This window comes from Schistocerca nitens, chromosome 3, assembly GCF_023898315.1.
Source record: "Schistocerca nitens isolate TAMUIC-IGC-003100 chromosome 3, iqSchNite1.1, whole genome shotgun sequence".
Lineage (NCBI taxonomy): Eukaryota > Metazoa > Arthropoda > Insecta > Orthoptera > Acrididae > Schistocerca > Schistocerca nitens.
Window position 1 is genome coordinate 742,479,639 of NC_064616.1, and position 24,827 is coordinate 742,504,465.

The 24,827-nt window shown below is 37.7% G+C and overlaps 1 protein-coding gene across 1 annotated transcript in view; it reads right to left on the reverse strand.

Moving 5' to 3' along the window:
* LOC126248719 (E3 ubiquitin-protein ligase HUWE1-like) overlaps window positions 1-24,827 on the reverse strand; it is a 454,581-nt gene that overhangs the window by 101,774 nt on the left and 327,980 nt on the right. Inside the window, exons 39-40 of the mRNA XM_049950025.1 lie at window positions 23,195-23,357; window positions 8,575-8,701 (exon numbers count right to left, since the gene is read on the reverse strand). Of these exons, the coding sequence (XP_049805982.1) occupies window positions 8,575-8,701; window positions 23,195-23,357 (290 nt within the window). The remainder of the gene's footprint in view (window positions 1-8,574; window positions 8,702-23,194; window positions 23,358-24,827) is intronic.

Below are 24,827 nucleotides of genomic sequence, written 5' to 3' on the forward strand. Positions count from 1 at the left end.
AGATATTCAAGGGCATTATTTACTGATCCTGAGAGTCCCATTCTATCAGTAATGGATATAAAGTACTTGTTAAATAGATTTGCCACACTATGCCCATCAGTTACTAATGTGTCATCTATCCTTAGTGCTATTTGCTCCTGTTCCTTTCTGGTTCTACCAGTCTGCTCTTTCACTATATCCCATATTGTTTTTATTTTGTTCCCTGACATTGCTATCTTCTTCTCATAGTGCATTTGTTTAGACATCTGAATTACTTTTTTAATGTTTTACAGCATTCCTTGTATTTAGCTAAATCATCAGCATTGGAGCTATTCTTGGTCGACAGATACATTTTCCTTTTTGTCTTACAGGAAATCTTTATTCCTTGTGTAATCCATGGTTTTATTATAGACTTCTGTTTAATTTGAGTAACTTTTAGAGGAAAACAGTTTTCAAACATGGTACTGACATTGTTCATGAATGTGTTATATTTTTCATTCATGTCATGAGCACTATAAACATCTTTCCAGTTCATGTCTTTGAGCAGTTTTCTAAAACACTCAATTTTTGGTTGATTGACTACTCTCCCGTACTCAGATTTAGCAGTCTTGATAATCTGCTTAGAATTTACATCTAAAACAAGGAGCTGCATGTCATGATCTGATAGTCCATTTATGACAGGTTTTATGATATGATTTTGTTCCTTTGATTTGTCTATAAAAATGTTATCAATGGCTGTCCTTGAGGATTTAGTGATCCTAGTTGGAAAGTTTACAGTGTGAGTTAGATTGAAAGACAACATTACTAACTGCAGTGAATGTTTACTGGAAGATTGCATTAGAAAATCTGTATTAAAGTCACCAGCAATCAAAATTTCTTTGTTTCTTCCTGTTAAATAACCCAAAAGAGCTTCTAGATGATCTAAGAATAGATTATAATTTCCTGCAGGTGCTCGGTAAATAGTTATTATTATATAGGATCTGTTATGGAACTCTACTTCTGTTGCACATGCTTCTAGATGCTGCTCTAAACAGAATTTATTAATGTCAATGTTTTTGAATTTATGGCAGTTTTTGATAAATGTGGCAACTCCTCCGCCATCCATATCTACTCTGCAGAAGTAGGAAGCTAGCTTAAATCCTGAAATGTCTAACATATCTATATCAGTGGTCACTTGATCTTCAGAGAGGCAGATTATGTAAATTTGGTTAGATGAATTCATTTCATCGATACAAATGAGTAGTTCATCAACTTTATTTCTAAGTCCCGGAATGTTCTGGTGTAATAAAGATAACTGATACTGCATACTAATGGGATTGTAACTGCTTTGGCGAAGATGAACTGGCAGTTTCTGATTACCTTCTGTTAAACACTGTTTAAGTGGAGGCTGTATGATAAAATCTGACTCCTGTTCATCTGTTTTCTCAAACTGAGTGTGTCTGCCAATCTCTCTTAAAACTCGTTTTCTTTCCCCCTTCCCAATCCTAAAAAAGGCATCCCTCTGACACCTGTGACCATTGGTATTTTACCACTTGTGCCAGTGTCCCCCCTTTAGGTTTTCTGCAATCAACCCAGACAGTTTTCCCTTCCCTTTCCTATTGAGGTGAAGGCCATGCCTAGTGTAGTCCCACCTATCGATAGCATCCACAGGAATCAAACCAATCATCTACTTCAGCCTCAAGGGCAGAATTATCCCCTCCTGTTTCTCTGTCTGCCTCAATTGCATATCCAACAGAACCACTGATGCTCATCAGTTCACCAATCCCCATGCCTTTAGTCACTCCAATGGGGGGGGGGGGGGGGGAACCAAACAAAAGCAGCCATCACACTATACCCTAGAACTAACAATTCTACTGCAAGTCAGGTACTTTTCATTCATGGTAAAATAATAATTGGGTACAAAAAAGGCAACTGAGTTACCGACAAACAAGCGAACACATTTGGTAAAATTTGTGCCTATATGTAACAGTATTTAAGCAAACTACTGATGCAAATTATCTGAACCAAAGAACTTAAAATTCTCATTTCCTTGTCAAAATATAAACTAAATAATTGAGGTACAAACTCTACTTAAGTTGCCGGAAAGAAAGCAGATATTCAGTGAAGCTTTTTAATTTTACTGCAACTAAGTGTAAACAAAAATATGTCTACAACTCAATTTCACAATCTTTAGTTTTTGGGGGAGTAACATGCAGGGACATAAAATATTTTTTTTTATTTTATGGTCAAATTATTTGTTATTTTTTGCTGAGTTCCTTGCTATTTTTGCAAAATTAGTTGCTATTTTTGAATAATGATTGTTATTATTACTTCTTTCTTGTCTCAGACGTTATGTCTGGTTAAAAATGGAAGGTGACGCAGACCTTGATCAAGCGTGACTTCCTTTTAACTGTACGGTATATGCTACATTGCATTTAGGAACTTTCGGGTAATTGAACAAGTGTCAATAATTACAGATTTCTGTAGTTGTCTATATAAGTTTGGATGTATCTGTATTGCATTGATGTACTGGTGAATATTATATTGTGTGGTATGACTCCTGTAGTTGATAGTATAATTGGTATAATGTCAACTTTATCCTGATGCCACATGTCCTTGACTTCCTCAGCCAGTTGGATGTATTTTTCAATTTTTTCTCCTGTTTTCTTTTGTATATTTGCTGTATTGGGTATGGATATTTCGATTAGTTGTGTTAATTTCTTCTTTTTATTGGTGAGTATGATGTCAGGTTTGTTATGTGGTGTTGTTTTATCTGTTATAATGGTTCTGTTCCAGTATAATTTGTACTCATCGTTCTCCAGTACATTTTGTGGTGCATACTTGTATGTAGGAACATGTTGTTTTATAAGTTTATGTTGTAAGGCAAGCTGTTGATGTATTATTTTTGCTACATTGTCATGTCTTCTGGGGTATCTGTATTTGCTTGTATTGTACATCCGCTTGTGATGTGATCTACTGTTTCTAGTTGTTGTTTGCAAAGTCTGCATTTATCTGTTGTGGTATTGGGATCTTTAATAATATGCTTGCTGTAATATCTGGTGTTTATTGTTTGATCCTGTATTGCAATCATGAATCCTTCCGTCTCACTGTATATATTGCCTTTTCTTAGCCATGTGTTGGATGCGTCTTGATCGATGTGTGGCTGTGTTAGATGACACGGGTGCTTGCCATGTAGTGTTTTCTTTTTCCAATTTACTTTCTTCATATCTGTTGATGTTATGTGATCTAAAGGGTTGTAGAAGTGGTTATGAAATTGCAGTGGTGTAGCCGATGTATTTATATGAGTGATTGCTTTGTGTATTTTGCTAGTTTCTGCTCGTTTTAGAAAGAATTTTCTTAAATAGTCTACCTGTCCATAATGTAGGTTTTTTATATCGATAAATCCCCTTCATCCTTCCTTTCTGCTTAATGTGAATCTTTCTGTTGCTGAATGTATGTGATGTATTCTATATTTGTGGCATTGTGATCGTGTAAGTGTATTGAGTGCTTCTAGGTCTGTGTTACTCCATTTCACTACTCCAAATGAGTAGGTCAATATTGGTATAGCATAAGTATTTATAGCTTTTGTCTTGTTTCTTGCTGTCAATTCTGTTTTCAGTATTTTTGTTAGTCTTTGTCTATATTTTTCTTTTAGTTCTTCTTTAATATTTGTATTATCTATTCCTATTTTTTGTCTGTATCCTAGATATTTATAGGCATCTGTTTTTTCCATCGCTTCAATGCAGTCGCTGTGGTTATCCAATATGTAATCTTCGTGTTTAGTGTGTTTTCCCTTGACTATGCTATTTTTCTTACATTTGTCTGTTCCAAAAGCCATATTTATATCACTGCTGAATACTTCTGTTATCTTTAGTAATTGGTTGAGTTGTTGATTTGTTGCTGCCAGTAGTTTTAGATCATCCATGTACAGCAAATGTGTGATTTTGTGTGGGTATGTTCCAGTAATATTGTATCCATAATTTGTATTATTTAGCATGTTGGATAGTGGGTTCAGAGCAAGGCAGAACCAGAAAGGACTTAATGAGTCTCCTTGGTATATTCCACGCTTAATCTGTATTGGCTGTGATGTGATATTATTTGAATTTGTTTGGATACTAAGTGTGGTTTTCCAATTTTTCATTACTATGTTTAGGAACAGTATCCATTTAGGATCTACTTTGTATATTTTGAATATCTGTAGTAACCATGAGTGGGGTACACTATCAAAAGCTTTTTGGTAATCAATGTATGCGTAGTGTAGCGACCTTTGTTTAGTTTTAGCTTGGTATGTCACCTCTGCATCTATTATCAGTTGCTCTTTACATCCTCGTGCTCCTTTGCAACAGACATTTTGTTCTTCATTTATAATTTTGTTGTGTGTTTTATGTGTCATTAATTTCTGTATAATGACTGAAGTTAATATTTTGTATATTGTTGGTAGGCATGTTATGGGGCGGTATTTAGCTGGGTTTGCTGTGTCTGCTTGATCTTTAGGTTTCAGATAAGTTATTCCATGTGTAAGTCTATCAGGGAATGTGTATGGGTCTGCAATGTAACTGTTAAATAATTTAGTTAGATGTGAATGTGTTGAGGTGAACTTTTTTAGCCAGAAATTTGCTATTTTATCTTTTCCAGGCTTTCCAGTTGTGAGTAGAATTAATTGCTTGGGTGACTTCATGTTGCAAAATTATCACTTCAGGCATTTGTGGTATCATCTTGTATGTGTCTGTTTCTGCTTGTATCCACCATGCATGCCTGTTATGTTGTACCGGGTTTGACCATATGTTGCTCCAGAAGTGTTCCATGTCTTATGTTTGGTGGATTGTCTATTTTAATGTGTGTGTTATCTATTGTCTGGTAAAATTTCTTTTGGTTTGTGTTGAATGTTTGGTTTTGTTTCCTTCTATTTTCACTTTTTTTATATCTTCCAAGTCGTTTGGCCAATGCTTGTAATTTCTGCTTCTTTTCATCTAATTGCTCTATCGCTTCTTGTTGTGAGATTTTACCTAACCTTTTTCATTTTTTTTCTGACATTTCATTTCTTATAAATTGTGTTAGCTGTCCAATGTCTCTTCTCAGTTTTTCTATTCTGATCTGTAGCCTGTGTTGCCATGCTGGTTTTGTGGGTTTCTTCTGCATGTTGGTTGGTTCTGATCTCTGATTAGTGTGTATATTTAGTGTAGTGAGTGCTCGTATATAAACCAGTAGTTGTAACTCTTCCATAGTTGTGTTTTCATTTATTTTGTTGTGTATGATTGTATTGATAGTTTTTATTGTTGTTTCGACTGGTGGGTTATTTGGCGGTCTATGCAAGAATTTCTAATGTCTGTATTTGTGTCTTTGTATTCTATATATGTCAGCTGAAATTTTTCTTCTATATCTAACATGTGTGTCACTTCGTGTTCTATTTGTGCTTGTTCTGGTGGCTGTCTTAAGATTTTGTTTTCCTCTGATTGTTTAATTGATGCATGTTGTTCTTTGTTTGTTTGCTCTGGGATGTTTGAGTCCATTACTGTATTTTCTTCTTCTTCTGATTGCACATTATTTTCTTCCAGTATTTGTTGTACTTGTTGTTTGATGTTTTCTAATTCTGACTGGGGTATCCTGTTATTTTTTATTATTACACGGATCTGATCAGCTAGTCGTTGTTCTGTTAAAAATTTTAATTCTGGGTATCTGGTAATAAATTTTGTGTATACTTGTGATCTGTATCCAGTTGTGTTGGTTCCTAAGTTTGTTGCTTGATAATAACAGAACATGAGGTGTCGGTTAACTTCATCTGACCATCTCATCCTCTGACTGTTTTCCTTCTAGGGTGGTTGCAGGAAGCATATCCTGCAAAACACCTCTATTTCGATTTAAATCATTTTCCTTGTGGCTAGCAGTGTCGTTACCATTGTGGACGGGCATAGGGTTCAAGCGTCGTCCTCGACCATGACAGCGCTTGTCCGAGGCTTCATTAGTTCTGTCCTGAACCAATTAATCACACTAAAAGGGGGGTTAGCCGTATTAGTGGTTTGTTCTTTTCGTCGCCTTTTACGACTGGCAGAACATACCGGAGGCCTATTCTTTTCCCGGGCCTCCACGGGGTTTATTATTATTATTATTATTATTATTATTATTATTATATACTGCTCATTTGCTACACAAATTGAAATGGCCGGCTGGTGTGGCCGTGCGGTTCTAGGCGCTTGTCTTGAAACCACGTGACCGCTGCGGTCGCAGGTTCGAATCCTGCCTAGGGCATGGATGTGTGTGATGTCCTTAGGTTAGTTAGGTTTAAGTAGTTCTAAGTTCTAGGGGACTGATGACCATAGATGTCAAGTCCCATAGTGCTCAGAGCCATTTAAACAAATTGTAATATTGACTCGCCAAGGGTTCAGATGGTTCAAATGGCTCTGAGCTCTATGGGACTTAACATCTGAGGTCATCAGTCCCCTAGAACTTAGAACTATTTAAAATTAACTAACGTAAGGCCATCACACACATCCATGCCCGAGGCAGGATTCGAACCTGCGACCGTAGCGGTCGCGCGGTTCCGGACTGAAGCGCCTAGAACCGCTCGGCCACACCGGCCGGCGCTCGCTAAGGGTCTTCAGTTGGATGTAAGAAAGGTCCTGAAGGCCCCTATCCTACCAAATGTGCGGCTCACCCCGTCAGAGGTTCGAGTCCTCCCTCGGGCATGGGTGTGTTGTCCATAGCGTAAGTTAGTTGAAGTAGTGTGTAGGCATAGGGACCCATAACCTCAGCAGTTTGGTTCCATAAGACCTTCCCACCAATTTCCAATTTTTTTTCCTACCAAATGAAATAAATACGTACATAAATAAATAAATTGTATCATTCAACGATATTCCACTAACTGAATGTGTTTAATTCGGAATCACCTTCTTCATGTTTTCGTTGGACATGACTGTAAAACTTCTTTCTCTTCAAGTGCTTAATCAGCCAGTACCCAAATTTCCAGGGCCCATAAGTCCTCAGCCTTGGGGTTTGGTTTTGATAAGGATCAGCACTCTCCTGTCCATTTCCTTTTGCATTCAAAAGAAGCCCACCATGAATAGTGTCGTGTTTTTGTATTGTCATATTGGTGATTTGTTCTCTCCTGAGCCTCGCCAGTTCACTCATTACAGTGCTTTCATAAAACCAAAACTATTGCCTTGTGTTATAATGTGCTTAACTTCGAACTTGACCTACAGCGGGCTGTTTAGGTTCTTTTTAAAACATTTTTAACTTAAGAATATGACAAGAAAAATATCATGAAACAGAAGCTCAAAAGGTATTTAGTCATTCCAGCATCACATGGAAAAATATTTTAAACTTTTACTGTAGACAAAACATTCTTAAAAAATTATGTTTTTGCCAGATTCCTGGGGTATCCTGTTATTTTTTATTATTACACGGATCTGATCAGCTAGACGTTGTTCTGTTAAAAATTTTAATTCTGGGTATCTGGTAATAAATGTTGTGTATACTTGTGATATGTATCCAGTTGTGTTGGTTCCTAGGTTTGTTGCTTGGTAATAACAGAACATGAGGTGTCGATTAACTTCATCAGACCATCTCATCCTCTGTCTTTTTTTTCCTTCTAGGGTGGTTGCAGGAAGCATATCCTGCAAAACACCTCTATTTGGATTTAAATCATTTTCCAGTTGGCTAGCAGTGTCGTTACCATTGTGGGCGGGCATAGGGTTCAAGCGTCATCCCCAACCATGACGGCGCTTGTCCGGGGCTTCATTAGTTCTGTCCTGAACCAACTAATCACACTAAAAAGGGGGTTAACCCCATTAGTGGTTTGTTCTTTTCATCGCCTTTTACGACTGGCAGAACATACTAGAGGCCTATTCTTTTCCCGGGCCTCCACGGGGTTTATTATTATTATTATTATTATTATTATTATTATTTTGCCAAGGTCAGTGGTTTTCGCTGCACTCACTGTCTTTTTTGCCAAATTCAGTTTTCTTTTTTCGCCAAATTTGTTGTTGTTTTGTGCAAGTCAGTGTTACTTTTTGCCAGATTCCCCTTTTTTGTTATTTGGTATTGTTTTTGCCAAATTTCATGTTATTTGCATCAAATTCATTGTTTTCTGCCAAATTCAGAGCTATTTTCACCATCACATCACAGTTCATTATGTGGGAATTAAACACTCATTTTAAGATTCGAGTATACATGAACCTCAGCCTTGAGGAGATTAGAAATCAAAATGCATTTTAACATACAATAACTGTCAGTTACGAATGTTAGAAAACTGCCATTCAGAGATTTATAGAACTTTTACAAGGCAAAATTACAAATTTCAGGGTATCTTGTAAAGATTGCCGATTTTGTGTTATTTCAAAAGCAAAAAGCCCTGTCAATTTCACATTATTTTTGGAAAATTTTCGTGTCATTTGTAATGTGTAAAGACATATGAAACATTTAATAGTAAGCTTAAGGCACTTATTTACTAAATAATCTGTACTAAACTAACCTGTTACACTCTTAATAAATTATCTTTGCAAGTGTACTCACACATCTAGTGCTTATCTACAAAATGCCTCAGATGAAGGCAGGTTGCTATGTCCCCTCATATCTATTCCTTATGATTAAGAATGGGAAATTATTTGATATACAACTCACCAATAACAGCACTGAACTGTGAATCAGAATCAAGCAGCTTGCATTCTTCATACCACCAGAACATCGCTGTTGGTATGGTACTGACTGTAGCTGTAAGACTCGGTCCAAAAACAAAGCCCGGCTGATCCTGTGGATCAAAATACTTGTTAAATAAATTAAATGCTCTTTAAGTTAATAACCAGAAATGCTATAAATATGTACTACTAAGAGTTCCAATTGTATTATTTACATACAACTGGAGACTGAAGTTATTCACACACACACACACACACACACACACACACACACACACACACACACAAAGCAAATTTACCATCATGAACAATTATCAGAAATAAAGCAAGTAACCAAGGATGAAAAATGGTCCCATAGTCTGTTATAGTCAGATTGTGAAGGACACAAATTATGCTAGTTCCATCATGTTCAAAAGAGGTTTGATATTATCAACAATCTGAATAGTCCATCTTGGAAGACTAAATCGCTCAAAAAAATTTTAATGCCTGCACCACTGAATGAAAATGTCACCCTGTGATGGAGATTTTTGTTCCTGTGTACTTACCATATTTACTCGAATCTAAGCCGCACTTTTTTCCAGTTTTTGTAATCCAAGAAACAGCCTGCGGCTTAGAATCGAGCGCAAAGTAAGCGGAAGTTCTGAAAAATGCTGGTAGGTGCCGCTACAACCAACTTCTGCCATTGAATATATGTAACGCTACACAGGCATGCTTTGCAGGCACAAAGATAAATACTGGCGCCAAAACCTCTGGGTCACAAAAAAAAGAAGGTGGAAGATGAGCTTTTTTCCTCCACCTCAATTTTCGACCACTGCATTTTCATACATTATCCAACGAAGTAAATACAAATTTCGTATTGTTAATCTTCCAATGTAGCAGCATTTCAATGAACTACAAAAATCCGACTGGAAAGACTGTTTGGGATGTTTGTCAATATGGCCAACTCTACGTTCTGAATTTTTTCCTACCTATGAGAAGAGATGGATGCTAATATGAACTTTTATGAATTGTGAATCACATGCAGTATTCTCTCCACTATAAGTATAATATGAATATAAACATTTTGCCATGTATTCTTTCATGTTTGCTGCCATCTCATTTACATCCTGTCTGCCTAATAAACAACGAAACTAGAGTGAGACAACAGCAAACGCGGAAGAATATACATATCATGTCATGTTTATATTCGTATTATTCTTATGCCTAATAGTGATACAGTCAAAAATGAAGCACGGCAATTGACTAGATTTTTAAATCTAGGATGCCTTATTTCTGTGCAGAATGTAATGTACTAAAGAGGCGTCTGCAAAAATTTTCAAACGTAGAAAAATTTTTGCTAACCTCTCATTCAGAACATCATCTATCATACGCAGTCTATTAGTTGGTTCTTGGTGATCATTATCAAAGAAAGCAGCAGTGTAAGTAACAACAAATACAGCAGTCTCTTGCCATTGTTTCACTAATGAGAAGATTCCTCTCTTTTTTTTTTTAAATTGTAAGCTGCGGTAGCGTGCACAAAAGCAAGCCATGCTGCGAGCGGCGGCAGGCTGTAAACACTCATTATCAGAACAGAGTGACGTGAACACCTATAACAAAGAGAATGACACTTACCAGATCAAAGAAAAATAAGCAATCAATTCAAACGAGATGAAGCACATGAAAAAGGAAGGGTACCCGTATAAATATGGATGGAGCACCTGACGCATAGCAATGGCTACCTGGTAAAGCTTAACTGCTAAGCTTATGACTCAAACCAAACTACTGTAGCTGTATAGTCATTCATTCGGCCTAAATCGTGTCTCATATTACAATGGACCAACTTTGTTTCGATTTGGAAGTGCGGCCTAAAACTTTTCTCACCCCTTGAATTTCGAGCCTAAAATTTCAGGTGCGGCTTACATTCAGGAAATTTTTTTTTCCCTTGATTTCGAGACTCATTTTTCAGGTGCGTCTTAGATTCGAGTGCGGCTTACATTCGAGTAAATACGGTAATGTGCTTCCAATTAACAGTGTTATAGGTCTTTGTTATTTTTCTTTATTTTATTACTGATTTTTATTAATACCAAACATAAAGTGAGTAACTATTTTTGAATATTTGAAACTGCATTTGTAAATGTATTCTCTTGTCTTTTATATAACATTTACATAAAATGATGTGATTTACATAAATAAAGTACTCTGCACATTATGGCAAAATTTATATCCATGTTATTAAATAAGAAGGAAACAGCTGATAGTGAAAAGATGGCAAGAGACATGGAAGTACATTAATGGCAGATTGGTTTATATATTTAGGGAAGAATATTGCATTTTATTTTTATTTATTTTGAGACAAAGTTTGGCTATGATGTGTGGAGAAGAGGGAGAATGAGATGCTGTAATGAGAAGTAGTTAAAATGAAGTGGTTGTGGAGAAATTGCAGATGAAATGAAGAAAAGTGTTACAGACTGAGTAGTGGCATCTTGGTAGAACATATTGGTGAGCTTGTAATGAACCATCCAGTACATGAAGCATTCACAGACTGTCATGGCAAATCAATAAAAAAGAAGAAAAGCTACTGATGAAAGATGAAATAGAATTAACTTTTAACAAAGATTTCAATACAAAATGAGAAGACTAGAATCATTTAATTGGGGACGGCAGATGAGGCATGCTTGAAGAATTGAACAGCTAACTGGACTCAACTTTGTATCTGATCAGCAGAAGGTTCTTATAGTGAGGTGAAAGGCACTTTTGGACTGTGTAGCACAGACAAGTTGTGGTAATATTAACTTCACACATTTTGGTGAAAAGATAAATGTTATATGGACTTCCTTTTACAACAAACAATTTAGAATTTTTAACTGACTGTAAGGTCGGGGCATGACTGGGTTTAGCTTTTAAATAAATGTGCACTTCACCTGTCAAATGTATCTTTTTGTTAGTGCACTGTTGCCACAAACAATTGGAGTTTTGTCCATATAAAACATCTAAGTTCCAATCAGCAGTTTTCCCTGGAGAGGTAACGGCATTTTTTGCCACTTTGTTGATTTCTGGAGTAGACATCATATCATTGCCATATTGTTCTAGCAGCACTGATGCAAGGGATTTTGCCACAAGCAGCAACTGCAACTGCCAGGAATCTCAGGAAAGAGATACACAAATTTGATTCCATGCAAAACAACGCAGGAACTATTACACATCGATGTCCTACGATGCATACTCCAATACTTCACTAAAGTTTTGTGACTTAATAAAATCTGATGTTCAGCAACCATATAAAAACAATTACTCATTCTCAGATTACTTACGAAAATGTTTGAAGATTAATGATGGATATAATAGTGGCGTAATCTTATGTTGTGGAAATCTCGTAGTAACATTGGTATTTCAGAGTTCTGCTCTAAGTTAAACACTTACACTGGCCAGTAATTAACACACATTACATCACTTTGAGTGAGTGGATGTATGCATGGAAGTTGTCAATGGAGTAACATAAGACAGAGCAGTAATGGAAAATTACTGCTTATCAGTGCATGTAGTTATCAAGAAAGCAGACATAAGGAGAACAGTATTAAGTTTTGTGTGTGAATCATACAGGGAAGCAAAGAGCATTTGGTATTTAATTCACTGAGACACTGCCAAGAAATAACAGTGACAGCTGTTCATATTAACTTCATACGACAGTAGCAAATAAGAGAGAATCATTCAAGTTAGTTAGAGCAAGGAAAGCATAGTTTTAACCCTCAGTGTTTCCATAAAAATTAACAGTTACACTTCCTTTAATGTTAGCTTGACAAGGAAACAGTAAGTGAGAGACGTCTAAATCAGCTGTGTGTGTTATTATTATTATTATTATTACTATTACAGGAAGACTACACCTAAAGAAACACAATGTCCGCTAAGACACAGTGCATGCCTTTTGTGGTTTTGCTACGTGTTAACAAAGGAGATTAAGCCTTTTTTGTTTCTTTGAATATGCTTGCTAATAGAATCTGTGTTTGTGATGGCTGCACAGTTTCACAGTAATGTGGAATCTAATTAATGTTTTCGACTTTGCAAAGATGAAATATAAAGAATGCGACATGAAATCAAAATCACCTACTTCTCCTGAATACCTACACACGTGTTTTTTATTAGTTACTTTCTTGACACACTGCCTATCTAACCCGAATAAAACAGGCACAGTAATAGTTTTCAGTGACAAAGAAAAAGTTGTAAATTATTTTGTTAAACAAAGAAGGGAGAACATGCTTACAGTTAAGCATTGTACGTGGTCAGTTTCATTTCTTAAAATCTGAATGTGAAGGGAGAACATGCTTACAGTTAAGCATTGTACGTGGTCAGTTTCATTTCATAAAATCTGAATGTGTATTGTATAAATGGAAGAACGATTTACACCAAGTACGAGATTTGTGCCAAAATGGAAGCTATAAAAGTGTGAAAGGAAAACTATTTGAAAGATTTACAACTGTTCCTGAGTGTCAATGCACAATTGCCATGGGAAATCTTTGAGACTAGATCCTCCAAATTACAAATGAAGGAATATTGCAAATTTTCAGGCCGCTTCAACCTGATTAAACAGATTCAGGAAATTATACTGGAAAGGAAGTCTCATAATTATGTAGTTTACTTCAAGCAAGCATGTAGAGGAGAGGTCATTAATAGCTAATATGAGGGTAATCCCAAAAGTAAGGGCTCTCATTTTTTGTAAGTACAGAACACTGTCTGTCTGGCAGTTGGTCACACTGTTATGAAGAGTGCTTCACACACTGAGGGACTCAGTCTTTGCTTGGCAGCCATTGAGAATGGAGCTCCCATTGCATGTTACTGCCAACTGCGAATTGTGTGCAGTTATTCAGTTTTTGAGCGCAAAGGGCACAGCACTGATTAAAATCCATTGCCAATTGACAGAAGTGTATGGTGAGTCGTGCACGGATGTCAAAACTGTTCATAAGTGGTGTAGAGAGTTTGTAGCTGGTCGGACCGAAATTCACAATGAGCAAAGGAGTGGAAGACCGTCAATTTCTGAGGAGACAGTGTTGAAGGTTGAGCAAAGCATGCATGAAAATTGGCAGATCACCCTGAATGATCTCTGCACGTTAGTTCCCAAGGTTTCCCAAAGCACCGCTCACAGAATTTTAACGGAAACATTGAACTACCATAAGGTGTGTGCAAGATGGGTGTCACACATGCTGACTGAGGACCAGATGCAGCAACGAGTTGATGCTTCCCACGCATTTCTTCACCACCTTGCAGCCGAACAGGACAACTTTCTGGACTCAATTGGCATGGGTGACGAAACCTGGTAATAGCACCTTACACCTGAGACCAAGCAACAATCACGCCAGAGGCGGCATTCTTCTTCACCAAAGCCGCAGAAATTCAAACAAACACAGTCTGCCGGTAAAGTCATAACAACCGTTTTCTGGGATCGGAAAGGGGTATTGTTGGTTGACTTTATGCCCACTGGGACCACAATTAATGCAGACAGGTACTGTGAGACTCTGAAAACTCTCAAATGGGCAATTCAGAACCAGAGAAGAGGAATGTTGAGCAAGAGCATACACATTCTCCACGACAACGCTTGCTCATACATTGCTCGGCAAACCGTTGCTCTCCTGCAACAGTTTCAGTGGAACATAATCATCCATCCACCCTATAGTCCTGACTTGGTGCCCAGTGACTATCACCTGTTCCATAGGTTGAAAGAACATTTGGCCAGAAAGCGATTCAGCTCCGACGGCGAGGTGAAAGAAGAGGTTCATAACTTTCTGAACAGCATGGTGGCGAGCTGGTATTACATGGGCATACAAAAACTGCCACAGCATCTACAAAGATGCAGCGACAGAAATGGTGATTATATCAAAAAATAGCTAAATGTTCAAGCTGTAAATTGATGTAAACCATTGTAGAAATAAACAGGTCTATGTACTTATAAAGAAATAGGAGACCTTACTTTTGGGATTACCCTCGTATAACAGAGTAACTCATAGCTGATGTGAAGATTAAGCTTCTTGCGGTAAGCCAGTGAAGTTTCATGCTAGAATGGTATGCTAACTGCACTTTATCATTTCAAGTGAAATAAATCAGAGTTGCTTGTGCAATCGTATTACACGTAATATTATTATCTCCCATTTTACCAGATTTTATTACTTCGATTGTAAGATTTTTTGCACTAAAAACTCCTTGTTTTAAATTGTAGTCCTGATTAGCCTCAAGGTTCCTGAAGACAGATGTACATCCACACTGATACTTCGCAATACACCGTACAGCACGTTGTGGAGGGTACCCTATACCGCTAATCTTTTCCTTTCCTGTGCCACTCTCAAACAGAATGAGAGAAAAATGACTGCCTTTATGTTTCTATATGAGCCCTATTTTCTCGTATCTTATCCTCATGATCCTTACATGTTACGTACATTGGAGGTCAGTAGAATCATTGTGCAGTCAGCTTCAACCACCAGTTCTCTAAATTTTCTCAATAATGTTCTTTAATAAAAAGTATGTTGCCTTCCTTCCAAGGATTCCTATCTGAGTTCCAAAAGCATCTCTCTAACACCTGTGTGTTGTTTGAAACTATCAGTAACAAATATAGGAGCCCACGTCTGTATTGCTTCAATGTCCTCCTCTAATCCGTACTGGTGGGTATCCCAAACACTCCAGCAGTACTTAAAAGTATGGTTGCACCAATGTCCTATATGTGGTCTTGTTTACAAATGAACCAAACTTTCCTAAATTTCTCTCGATAAACCAAACTTGACCATTCGCCTTCGCTACCATGATCCTCACATGCTCATTTAATTTCATATCACTTTGCAGTGTTATGCCAAGATATTTAAACGATATGACTGTGTCAAGCAGGACTCTACTAATGCTGTACTTAAACATTATGTTTCTGTTTTTCCTACTCATCTGCATTGACTTACATTTTTCTATATTTAGAGCTAGCTGCCATTCATCACACCACCTAGAAATTTTGTCTAAGTTGTCTTGTATCCTCCTACACTCACTCAACTTCAACACTTTAGTGTACACCACAGAATCATCAGCTAACAACCACAGATAGCTACCCACCCTGCCCACCACCACATTTATGTATACAGAGAATAGCAGCAGTACTATCACACTTCCATGGGGCACTCCTTATGATACCCTTTTCTCTGGTGAACACTCATCGTCGAGGCCAATATATTGGATTTTATCACTTGAGAAGTCTTTGAACCATTCACGTATGTGAGAATGTATTCCATATGCTTGTACCTTTGTTACTTGTCTGCATTTGGGCACTGTGTCAAATGTTACTGGACATCTAGAAATATGGAATTTGCCTGCACTACTTCACCCATAGTTCACAACATATAATGTGATAAAAGGGGAAAGCAGCAAAAAAGTAATCCACTGATATTTATCAGTGGCACTGGCTGTATGGTGGCAAAAATCTTTTAACTGGTGAAGTAAAATCTGGAAAAATGGGAGACAATAATTTGCAATACTACAAACCTAATAGTGCAATTCAGCCTCTCCATATAGAAGTTCTTCAACAGTGTAAAGCAGTTATAAAAAATTGTTTGACAATATAATTTACAATAGCTCTTTTTTATTTCAGGTTTATCAGTGCAACATTATTGTTAAACTCCAATCACTTGTGCATTGTCACTTTACATCACCATTTTTTACTGATTTTATCATGTGTGCCTGGTACACAGCACAACTTGTGGAACATGGCCATGAATTTTTCTTACACCATCCCAATCCTGTCTAAATAAACCTAATAATCACTGTGAAGCGTCTGAATACATCAGTTTTTCTTTTGGCGGGTGTGCCTGACATAAGGAAAATGTTGGTTTTCTTCATCCAACTGACACTCATTTTTGTGTGAACTACAGGGAATAAACAAGGAACTGTTTCATTGTTTGTAAAACATGCATCGTTACAAAATTATTGTAAAAAGTGCAATAAATGAATAGTTATAAAATATTCAGAGTCAATGAATTCAAGTCATGATTGATGAGAGAGAGAGAGAGAGAGAGAGAGAGAGAGAGAGTGTGTGTGTGTGTGTGTGTGTGTGTGTGTGTGTGTGTGTGTGTGTGTGTGAGAAATCTTATGGGACTTAACTGCTAAGGTCATCAGTCCCTAAGCTTACACACTATTTGCTCGGCTAATCCCGTGCGGCGATTGATGGAAGTCATCTGTAGTGTAACACCATACACTGCATTAATTTCCTTTCCTCTGCAAGTTACTCATGCAGCAATTACACATGCAGCAGTTTAGCTGATGATATTAACTGCAAGTTATTCAAAACCTCAATGGTTTGAGTCACTTTTGGTATGGTTTAATTGCTTAACATTTGCATGTGTGCACTTTAGGCTTCACGCAGTGTTCTCATAATGACTGCATCTGCTTATTCACTGAGTCTCAGCTAGAGATAGGATTGTACAATCCACTGCTTAAGTGGCTCTTTGTGAGACAAAAGTGAGTAATTTTAACATTTTTTTAGTAATATTTCCAGCGCACTTTCGCAGCTAAAATTTTGACAGTGCATTTCTTTTGGTGTATTCTTCCTGTATGCAAAATTTCAGGAAGGTTTCAACATGTCAAATTGACCATTCCTTTATGAGATCCATTGAAAAATGACAATATGACTGCCCAAAATATTATAAAACTTCTACCATGCTTCACAATTGGAAAAGAATGTTAATTCTAAACTTCACTTACTGTAATACATATGTATACACATCCTACCACTAAGAACAGAGTCCAGGTAAATTCATATCACATTACATATTACTGTTGGTTGGTAGTCCTGGTTTTGTATCTACATCTACATTTATACTCCGCAAGCCACCCAACGGTGTGTGGTGGTGGGCACTTTACGTGCCACTGTCATTACCTCCCTTTCCTGTTCCAGTCGCGTATGGTTTGCAGGAAGAACGACTGCCGAAAAACCTCCATGCATGCTCGAATCTCTCTAATTTTACATTTGTGATCTCCTCAGGAGGTATAAGTAGGGGGAAGCAATATATTTGATACCTCATCCAGAAATGCACCCTCTCGAAATCTGGACAGCAAGCTACACCGCGATGCAGAGCGCCTCTCTTTCAGAGTCTGCCACATGAGTTTGCTAAACATCTCTGTAACGCTATCACGCTTACCAAATAACCCTGCGACGAAATGTGCCGCTCTTCTTTGGATCTTCTCTATCTCCTCTGTCAACCCGACCTGGTACGGATCTCACACTGATAAGCAATACTCAAGTATAGGTCGAACGAGTGTTTTGTAAGCCACCTCCTTTGTTGATGGACTACATTTTCTAAGCACTCTCCCAATGAATCTCAACCTGGCACCCGCCTTACCAACAATTAATTTTATATGATCATTCCACTTCAAATCATTCCGTATGCATACTCCCAGATATTTTACAGAAGTAACTGCTTCCAGTGTTTGTTCCGCTATCATATAATCATACAATAAAGGATCCTTCTTTCTATGTATTCGCAATACATTACATTTGTCAATGTTAAGAGTCAGTTGCCACTCCCTGCACCAAGTGCCTATCCGCTGCAGATCTTCCTGCATTTCGTTGCAATTTTCTAATGCTGCAACTTCTCTGTATACTACAGCATCATCTGTGAAAAGCCACATGGAAATTCCGACACTATCTACTAGGTCATTTTTATATATTGTGGACAGCAATGGTCCCATAACACTCCCCTGTGGCACGCCAGAGGTTACTTTAATGTCTGTAGACGTCTCTCCATTGAGAACAACATGCTGTGTTCTGTTTGCTAAAAACTCTTCAATCCAGCCACACAGCTGGTCTGATATTCCGTAGGCTCTTACTTTGTTTATCAGGCGACAGTGCGGAACTGTATCGAATGCCTTCCGGAAGTCAAGAAAAATGGCATCTACCTGGGAGCCTGTATCTAATATTTTCTGGGTCTCATGAACAAATAAAGTGAGTTGGGTCTCACACTATCGCTGTTCCCGGAATCCATGTTGATTCCTACAGAGTAGATTCTGGGTTTCCAGAAATGACATGATACGTGAGCAAAAAAAATGTTCTAAAATTTTACAACAGATCAATGTCAGAGATATAGGCCTATAGTTTTGGGCATCTGCTCGACGACCCTTCTTGAAAACTGGAACTACCTGTGCTCTTTTCCAATCTTGGAACATTCCGTTCCTCTAGAGACTTGCGGTACACGTCTGTTAGAAGGGGACCAAGTTATTTCATGTATTCTGTGTAGAATCGAATTGGTATCCCATCAGGTCCAGTGAAGTTTCCTCTATTGAGGCGATTTCAGTTACTTTTCTATTCTTTGGACACTTATTTCGAAGTCAGTTATTTTTTCGTTCGTGCGAGGATTTAGAGAAGGAACTGCAGTGCGGTCTTCCTCTGTGAAACAGCTTTGGAAAAAGGTGTTTAGTATTTCAGCTTTACGTGTGTCATCCTCTGTTTCAATGCCATCATCATCCCAGAGTGTCTGGATGTGCTGTTTCGATCTAATTACTGATTTAAAGTAAGGCCAGAACTTCCTAGGATTTTCTGTCAAGTCGGTACATAGAATTTTACTTTTGAATTCACTGAACGCTTCACACATAGCCCTCCTTAGGCTAACTTTGACATCGTTTAGCTTCTGTTTGTCTGAGAGGTTTTGGCTGCATTTAAATTTGCAGGGAAGCTCTCTTTGCTTTCGCAGTAGTTTCCTAACTCGTTAGATTACTGAGGGCTTTCTAAATTTATATTCAACTCATCAGTTACACTAGTCACACTGTTACCATATTTACTCGAATCTAAGCCGCACTTTTTTTCCGGTTTTTGTAATCCAAAAAACCGCCTGCGGCTTAGAATCGAGTGCAAAGCAAGCGGAAGTTCTGAAAAATGTTGATAGATGCCGCCACAACTAACTTCTGCCGTCGAATATATGCAGCGCTACACAAGCATGCTTTGTGGGCACAAAGATAAATACTGGCGCCAAAACCTCTGCATCAGTAAATAAATTTAAAAAAAAGTAGAAGACGAGCTTTTTTTTTTCTCCGCCCCGAGTTTCGACCACTGCATTTTCATACATTATCCAACGAAGTAAATACAAATTCCGTATTGTTCATCTTCGAATGTAGCAGAATTTCAATGTACTACGAAAATCCGACTGGCAAGATTGTTAGGGATGTTTGTCAATATGGCCAACTCTACGTTCGGAGTTTTTTCCTACCTGTGAGAAGAGATGGTTGCTAATAGGAACCTGATGAAATGTGAATCACATGCAGTATTCTCTTCACCATAAGAATAATACGAATATAAACATTTTGCCATGTATTCTTTCGTGTTTGTTGCTATCTCATTTAAATCCTGTCTGCGTAATAAACTACGAAACTAAAGAGTGAGACAACAGCAAACGCGGAAGAATATACATATCGTGTCGTGTTTATATTCGTATTATTCTTATGCCTAATAGTGATACAGTCAGAAATGAAGCACGGCAACTGACTAGATTTTAAATGTAAGATGACTAATTTCTGTGCAGATTTTGATGTACTAAAGAAGCGGCCGCAAAGATTTTAAAACGGAGGAAAATTTTCGCAAAACTCTCGTTCAGAACATGTTCTATCATACGCATGTTCTATCATACGCATTTGGTTCTTGTTGATCATTATCAAAGAAAGCAGCAGTGTAAGTAACAACAAATAGCAGTCTCTTGCCATTGTTTCGCTAATGAGACGATTCCTCTTTTTTTTTTTAAGCGGCGGTAGCGCGCACAAAAGCAAGTCATGCCGCGAGCGGCGACAGGCCATAAACACGCACTATCAAAATGCGACAAACAATGCATTACACAGTACAGTAATGCATTTTCAGCTTATAGTGACGTAAACACCTATAACAAAGAAAACGGCATTTATCAGATCAAAGCAAAATAAGCAATCGATTCAAACCAGACGAAGCACGTGAAAAAGGAAGGGTACCCGTATAAATACGGACGGAGCACCTGACGCATAGCAATGGCTACCTGGTAAAGCTTAACTGCTAAGCTTACTACTCAAACCAAACTACTGTAGCTGTATCGTCTTTCATTCGACCTAAATTGTGTCTCATATTACAATGGACCAACTTTGTTTCGATTTGGAGGTGCGGCCTAAAACTTTTCTCTCCCCTTGAATTTCGAGTCTCAAATTTCAGGTGCGGCTTAGATTCGAGTGAGGCTTAGATTTGAGTAAATACGGTATATTATCTCAAACTATGGTCCTAAATGCCCTTCTGTCTCTACCAGCAAGACAAATGTTTCTTCCACTGGATTATATAGCAAGTTCACACCCATAGCTCAGCAGTAGTTGTGTTAAGAATGCCACACCGAGTTCAGTCCCAGTGATTTTCCTTTGGTAGAAAGACTAGAACAGGTGCTAAGTTTCCTAAAGAACCCTACATGCTGCCAAGACTCAAGATACAATAACCATTACTAGATTTGCCCCTGTTCTCATGGGTGCACCAATTTATGGGGCACCTTGTTGAGCATAACTGTATGTGGCAAAGTCTCCAAGTTCTATCTCTACAGTGAACGTAGCTGCAAAAGTCTATTTGCATCAAATGAAACTTGAGTCTCAAGCCAGTTCTTCATGGTCACAGAAATATTGACTACAATGCGACACATTTTTACACGTAGTCAATGTGCCAAAGTGATATGTCTGTCTGGGAGTTTGGAATGTTAATGCTCCAACTACTTGTTAAGAACACTGTAAGTGTCCTCTAAAGTGCACAATACCAAATGCAAGACTGTTTAATCCTTTCACTGCTGTGGACATGCATACACGTCCTGCTATGGCATTCCCCAGGTGCTGTTGGATGTGTATAGGCATGCTGCTGGGGTTTTCGTTCACTGCTATGGACGCCTGCATGCGTTCTGAGTTGCTGACCTATCATTGCTGTTGCCAAGTTACTTACATACCTCGGTGTATAAAAAAGTTTCCAGTATTTATTATAAAACTTATGAGCCTCACTGCACGCAATCATTTGTAGAAAACCTCCTTTCATTATCTCAAATCATTTCTGAGGCAAGATGATTGTTATGACCACATGATTTGCAAGGTGCAAGGACATGAATGGGCACAGTGTACAAAACCATACATTGGATATAAAACCCAATAACTCAAGAACATTGTAAAATATCATTCCGTTCTCAAGTTTACATACAATTTCAAAATCTTGTTTGAATTTCATTTACTGCAATATATGAGCTAAAAATCAACCATATGCAAAGTTTACATAAACCTCTGCAAACTCTACCCCTGCAAACACTAAAATTTTGTGGGAAGTTTTACTGAATTTGATAATGCAGTTCATATGACAAATTGAGTTCTTTACTGAGTGAAGATATCAGACTGTAATATATGCAAAAAATCAATTTCTTTTCAGCTAATAGTTTTCAAAAAATCTGATGATAAGTATTCCATATTGGTCGAAATGCTGTATCTCAACACAGGTACCAGCATTTGGCGAGGAATATAGCCGTACAATATACCCCCTCCCTCAGCACAGAGTGCAGAGCGCACGTATGTAGCAATGAAAGGGTTGATTGGATTTCAAAGTATACATGACTGTTATAGTTCATAGAAGATGCAGTTATGTCCTGAACACACTATGGAACAGGATATTAAAATATAAGCCATTCTTTAAGCAACAGAACACACACTTCTGGCAAGCACACAAAGGTTTAACAAGTACCTGTCTTCCACAGAAAAAATGTTGCGTATTTTTCATTGGCACTTTATAAGCATGCATGGTCTATTTAGCAATTAGTAGGGAGAGCCCAGTCACCACAGCTGAGCAGCATGTCTTTTCTCACGGGATCACTGTTGCTAAAATATTACCTATTGTTATAGTTGTGTTCTAACGTGACGTATCATTTTCATTAATGGGTTGTGTTCAGGATATCTGAACACCCTAGGAGCCAGTTTCACACACTCATGAGCAATAGTTCATCAGTAACTAGTGTTTTATCAGAATTTGATTGAAACTAAGGTGTGCTCTCGATAACAGTTGGTAACAGCATATTCTTTATGAAGGTCTAGTTAGACATATTGATGGGGTTAGTACCATTTTGTGACCAGAGCAGTAGTATTTTTAGTTATTTGTGTTTGTTTCCATTTTTGATCACATCTTTTTTGATTATCTAGTATCAAGTTTTAATCGTAGGTCAAAATTATTAATGTCACTGCTTAAGGCAGTTCAGGTGAGTAACGTATGAAAAGTTTGGGGTCCTTTAGCCCAATTACACAAGGCATAGAAATTTTTTAAGGAAGAATATATGAATTATTAGATCATAAACTATGTTTATCATTACAATTCTACATCATTATCTGCAGCCTGTCTTAACAAATTTTAATGCAAGCACGGATGTTTTTTAAGTTCTTGTTTTAAGTTAGGCAGTAGAAATCACATGCTTGAGGGGAGTTGAAAATGAACTGAGAGAATGAACATTTTACAAATGCATTTTAGAACTGACCTTCTATAATGAATGAACATTGCCAACTCAATGCGAGCCAGTCGCTAGCACCATTGCAGCACTGACCTACAAAATTCCAAAGTACAATTAATTTTAACTGATACAAAATATTAAAAATCATCAACTTACAGTTGTATCAGCTTGATCCTCTTCTGATTGTGGATTTGAAATAACACCTAGACTTCTTTCCGATGTTATGACCCTAATATTATTGTCTTGTAGTTCAGTAATGGCTACAGGATTAATTGGGATCCCCAGTTCTATAGCAGTTGCAGCAGATGGACCTAGCAACCTTTAAAGAAAAAGAGAAACAAATGTGAATTAGAATAATTTAAAATTTACTTATTTGCAGAGGATCCATAATATCACAACTTAGCACACAGCATGAAAGAGAAGCAGTGGTTGAGAAGGGACCGGGACAGGATTGTAAGCCATCCCCAATGTTTTTCTATCTATACATTCAGCAAGCAGTAATATATATATATATATATATATATATATATATATATATATATATATATATATATATATATATATATATATATATAATTTGGAGTCAGGATTAAATTTCAAGACGAAGAAATAAAAACTTTTAGGTTTGTCAGTGACATTTTAATTCTGTCAGAGACAGCAAAGTATTTGGCAGAGCAGCTGAATAGAATGGACAGTGTCTTGGAAGGAGGATATAAAATGAACATGAACAAATGGATAACAAGGATAATAGAATGTAGTTGAATTAAATCATGTGATGCTGAGGGAATTAGATTAGGATATGAGATTCTGGAAATAGTAGATGATATTTGCTATTTCGACAGCAAAATAAGTGACGATGGCCAAAGTAGACAGGATATAAAATGTACACTGACAATGGCAAGAAGAGTGTTCCTGAAGAAGAGAAATGTGTTAACATGAAATCTAGAATTAAGTAATAGGAAGTCTTTTCTGAAGCTATGTATGGAAGTGAAGCCATGTATGGAAGTGAAACATGGACAACAAACAATTTAGACGAGAAGAGAATAGCAACTTTTAAATGTGGTGCTACAGGAGAGTGCTGAAGATTAAATGGGTAGATAAACTAACATATTTGGAAGTACTGAATAGAACTGGGGAGAAAAGCAATTTATGGTACAATATGACTAGGAGGAGGGATTGGTTGTTGGGACACATTCTGAGGCATGAAGGGATCATCAAATTGAGTCCTGGAGGGAAGTATGGGGGATAAAAATCATAAGAGGGAGACCAAGAGATGAATGCAGTAAGCAGATTCAGAAGGATGTAGGGAGCAGAAATTATTTAGAGATGATGAGGCCTGCACAGGCTAGAATAGCAGGGGAGATGCAGCAAATCAGTCTTTGGACTGAAGACCAGAACAGCAGCACACACAATAACAAAAGTAACAATAGATACAGCAACACATTTTCTCAAATCATGGAGACAGCTCTTTACAACAAATTTACTATGGACTAAGACTGGCCTCTCCCATGAACCATGGACCTTGCCGTTGGTGGGGAGGCTTCCGTGCCTCAGCGATACAGATAGCCGTACCGTAGGTGCAACCACAACGGAGGGGTATCTGTTGAGAGGCCAGACAAACGTGTGGTTCCTGAAGAGGGGCAGCAGCCTTTTCAGTAGTTGCAATGGCAACAGTCTGGATGATTGACTGATCTGGCCTTGTAACACTAACCAAAACGGCCTTGCTATGCTGGTACTGCGAACGGCTGAAAGCAAGGGGAAACTACAGCTGTAATTTTTCCCGAGGGCA